This window comes from Haplochromis burtoni, unplaced genomic scaffold, assembly GCF_018398535.1.
Source record: "Haplochromis burtoni strain Fernald_Lab_line unplaced genomic scaffold, NCSU_Asbu1 Contig_64, whole genome shotgun sequence".
NCBI classification, from domain to species: Eukaryota; Metazoa; Chordata; class Actinopteri; order Cichliformes; family Cichlidae; genus Haplochromis; species Haplochromis burtoni.
This window is the reverse complement of record NW_024582425.1, coordinates 2,437,505-2,440,124: the sequence shown is the minus strand read 5'-3', so window position 1 is coordinate 2,440,124 and position 2,620 is coordinate 2,437,505. Positions and strand designations below refer to the sequence as shown.

Sequence of the window (2,620 nt, the reverse complement as noted above, 5' to 3'; positions counted from 1 at the left end):
CACTGTCTTCTTTGATTTGTGAACTACACAAAAACAAATCATTTCAGAATAAATCGGATCAAATTTGACAAATGCTTGGTTTAGAGGAAGTTATTAATACTATTTTAGCATATTATTAGATGTTCTTAGATTAAAATAGAATGTCTTCAGCATATACCAAAAACTTGTTAAAATTTCCAGAACAAAAACAAATTCAGTGCACTCCTTTGACCTGAATGAACCTCATAGCTTTTATTATTGGAATTTCTTTTCGTATAAATTTGTCAATTTTTTGTTAGTCTTTGTGCTAAATTTAGATATTTGAAATATGAAGCTTACGATTTCAAGAATTAAATGAAACAAAGAAGTGTATTATTTTCATTACGTCTTGCTTTAAATATTTTCTGGTCGTACCATCTGTGGTAACTGACTTGAATATTAAAACTAGGGAAATATCATTCATACCTCCATAGCAGAAGAAAGGATGTTGCTCACTACATGGTTCAGTGGTCCAGGTTCCATTTCCCACCAGTACAGCAGCACAATTATTCTTATTGTTAGGTTGTCCTGTTTTCCAGTTCATGAATGTGCTGATTTGTTTGGTTTCTGACCAAAACCAGACTGGAGAAAAACTAAGGCCAATCCACAGTGGTTCATATTCGTTAAGATTATTATTTCGAAATGCACGACTGACTTTATCAAATGTTAGCAGATCAAGGATTTGTGCCAGAGTTGAATTTTTGTTTTCACAGCTGATTTTGGCATCATTCCAAGTCACATATGTCTTATTAACAATGTAATCACTGCCTGTTAAAGAAACAGAAGTTATAGATTCCATTAGTAACATTATACATATATTAATGATTTCATTTATGTTTTGAAAAATAGGCTATGCAGAAAAAAGCTGTGATTTAAATACACCATATAAATCATATGTCAGTACTGCATATATACTTCATTATTATTTTAATGAATATCCATCAGGTTTGAGTTTCACCGTGAGCTTTTTTCCAGTCTCTAACTAGAGTATAAAAAAAGTTGGATTTTTATGTTTTGAGCCTCTTTCTGAACAATAAGTACCAAGGTCAATTTAATCTAGTGGAGTGAAATCTTACAACAAATAATCTTGATTGATACCTACCATTAAAACAAATGAAATAAAACTTGTATTCACATATTTCACTATACCACCCATGGTAATTTGTGAGCCCACAGTACCCAGTGTCAGAAGCCTGTGGTTCTTGGTAGTCCCACATGAAATATGTGGCTTGTGTTCCATCCAGCCAGACCCACCCTAAAGGGCCCACGAGTCCTATCCAGGCTTTGCCTGTGTATCCCCCAGCTGAGGTGTTCATCAGTGCAGTGTTGTTCTCTGGGTTAGTAATTTGGGCAAGTCCAGTGTACTCCATGATGCAGTAAGCGTTGGCCTCATCCCAGGTCTTATTCTCACTGATAAAGTAATAGATGTTTGGAAAGGAAGCAGTGGAGACACAGAAACCTGAAGAATAAAATAGATTTTTATTTGACGTTTTACGAAGAAATACTGTTTATATTTATTCAGAATGTTTGTATACTTGGTACTGCAGAAAATGTTACTTTCTACAGTAAATAATTTCCTCAGTAGATCCTATAATAGGAGAAATATGTCAGTGATGGTTCAACTTGTGGTGTGGATAGAAGACATTTTTTAAATTGTACTTATGTTAGTGAATCTGAACATTTCTAAGTTGATACGCGCTCCTGTGGTATATGGAGTCAGCATTCTATCAAACCATGATTTCTCAAACACAATTAGCTTTTCATTGAGAAAGAAGTGAAGTTAAGCAAGAAAAACATACAACACTATGAAAAAATGCAGGACAGTACTGCAGTTGTAGATATATGAATAATAAATATATTAAGCCAAAATTTCAGTCTACAACTTTTCTGTCCCTGTGTTGTATTATTATTTATTTATTTTTACATTTAGTTAATTCCTTACTTTTTATTTATTTAATTATAGTCATAATGTTGGAGCAACAGCGGTCTTCAAATATCATTTCATAAAACTCTATGCAATATTTGGTCAGTTATTACCTCTCTTTAAAAAAAATCAAGGTAGAAACAATTTCTATTTGGAAAAGAACTGTGAATTATAATTATAATTACATACTGAACAAGAATTTAACAAACAGCACACTCCTGAAATATTACCTGAAAGCATGAGAAGGACTACAAACACATCCATGTTCACTTTGATTAACTGTGGAGAAAAGAAGTTCAGCAGAATTTATAAATTGAAAGCTATAATAAATATACAACATTCACTGTTAGAATGAGAGTGGTTAAAAAACAAAGCGATTAGAAAGGACCGACATTCTTACAGGTATTTAAACATACCACAAAATGTTTTGTGTCTTGTTTTCTTGAATGTTTAACCTGACACTAACTAACTAGCTTTAAATATATAATATAAAAATCTCCTCTATATTTTTGCATTTAGTTAAGGGCCTCGTGTTAATGTTTATACCTTAATATAAAACTCTATTACTACAGCAAATTCAAAAAGAAAGTTGTATATATGTAGATAGATAGATAAAAACTTACCACACTTCTTGAGTTACCAAACATGAACAGCTGCTCGTCACTGTGTGTTCCTTTC

At 32.3% G+C, this 2,620-nt stretch overlaps 1 protein-coding gene across 1 annotated transcript in view; it reads right to left on the bottom strand.

Moving 5' to 3' along the window:
* The window catches only part of LOC102314141 (C-type mannose receptor 2), a 3,632-nt gene extending 1,012 nt beyond the window's left edge, over window positions 1-2,620 (bottom strand). The window contains exons 1-5 of the mRNA XM_042221332.1: window positions 2,566-2,620; window positions 2,173-2,221; window positions 1,121-1,477; window positions 445-786; window positions 4-23 (exon numbers count right to left, since the gene is read on the bottom strand). Of these exons, the coding sequence (XP_042077266.1) occupies window positions 4-23; window positions 445-786; window positions 1,121-1,477; window positions 2,173-2,221; window positions 2,566-2,589 (792 nt within the window). The 5' untranslated portion in view covers window positions 2,590-2,620. The remainder of the gene's footprint in view (window positions 1-3; window positions 24-444; window positions 787-1,120; window positions 1,478-2,172; window positions 2,222-2,565) is intronic.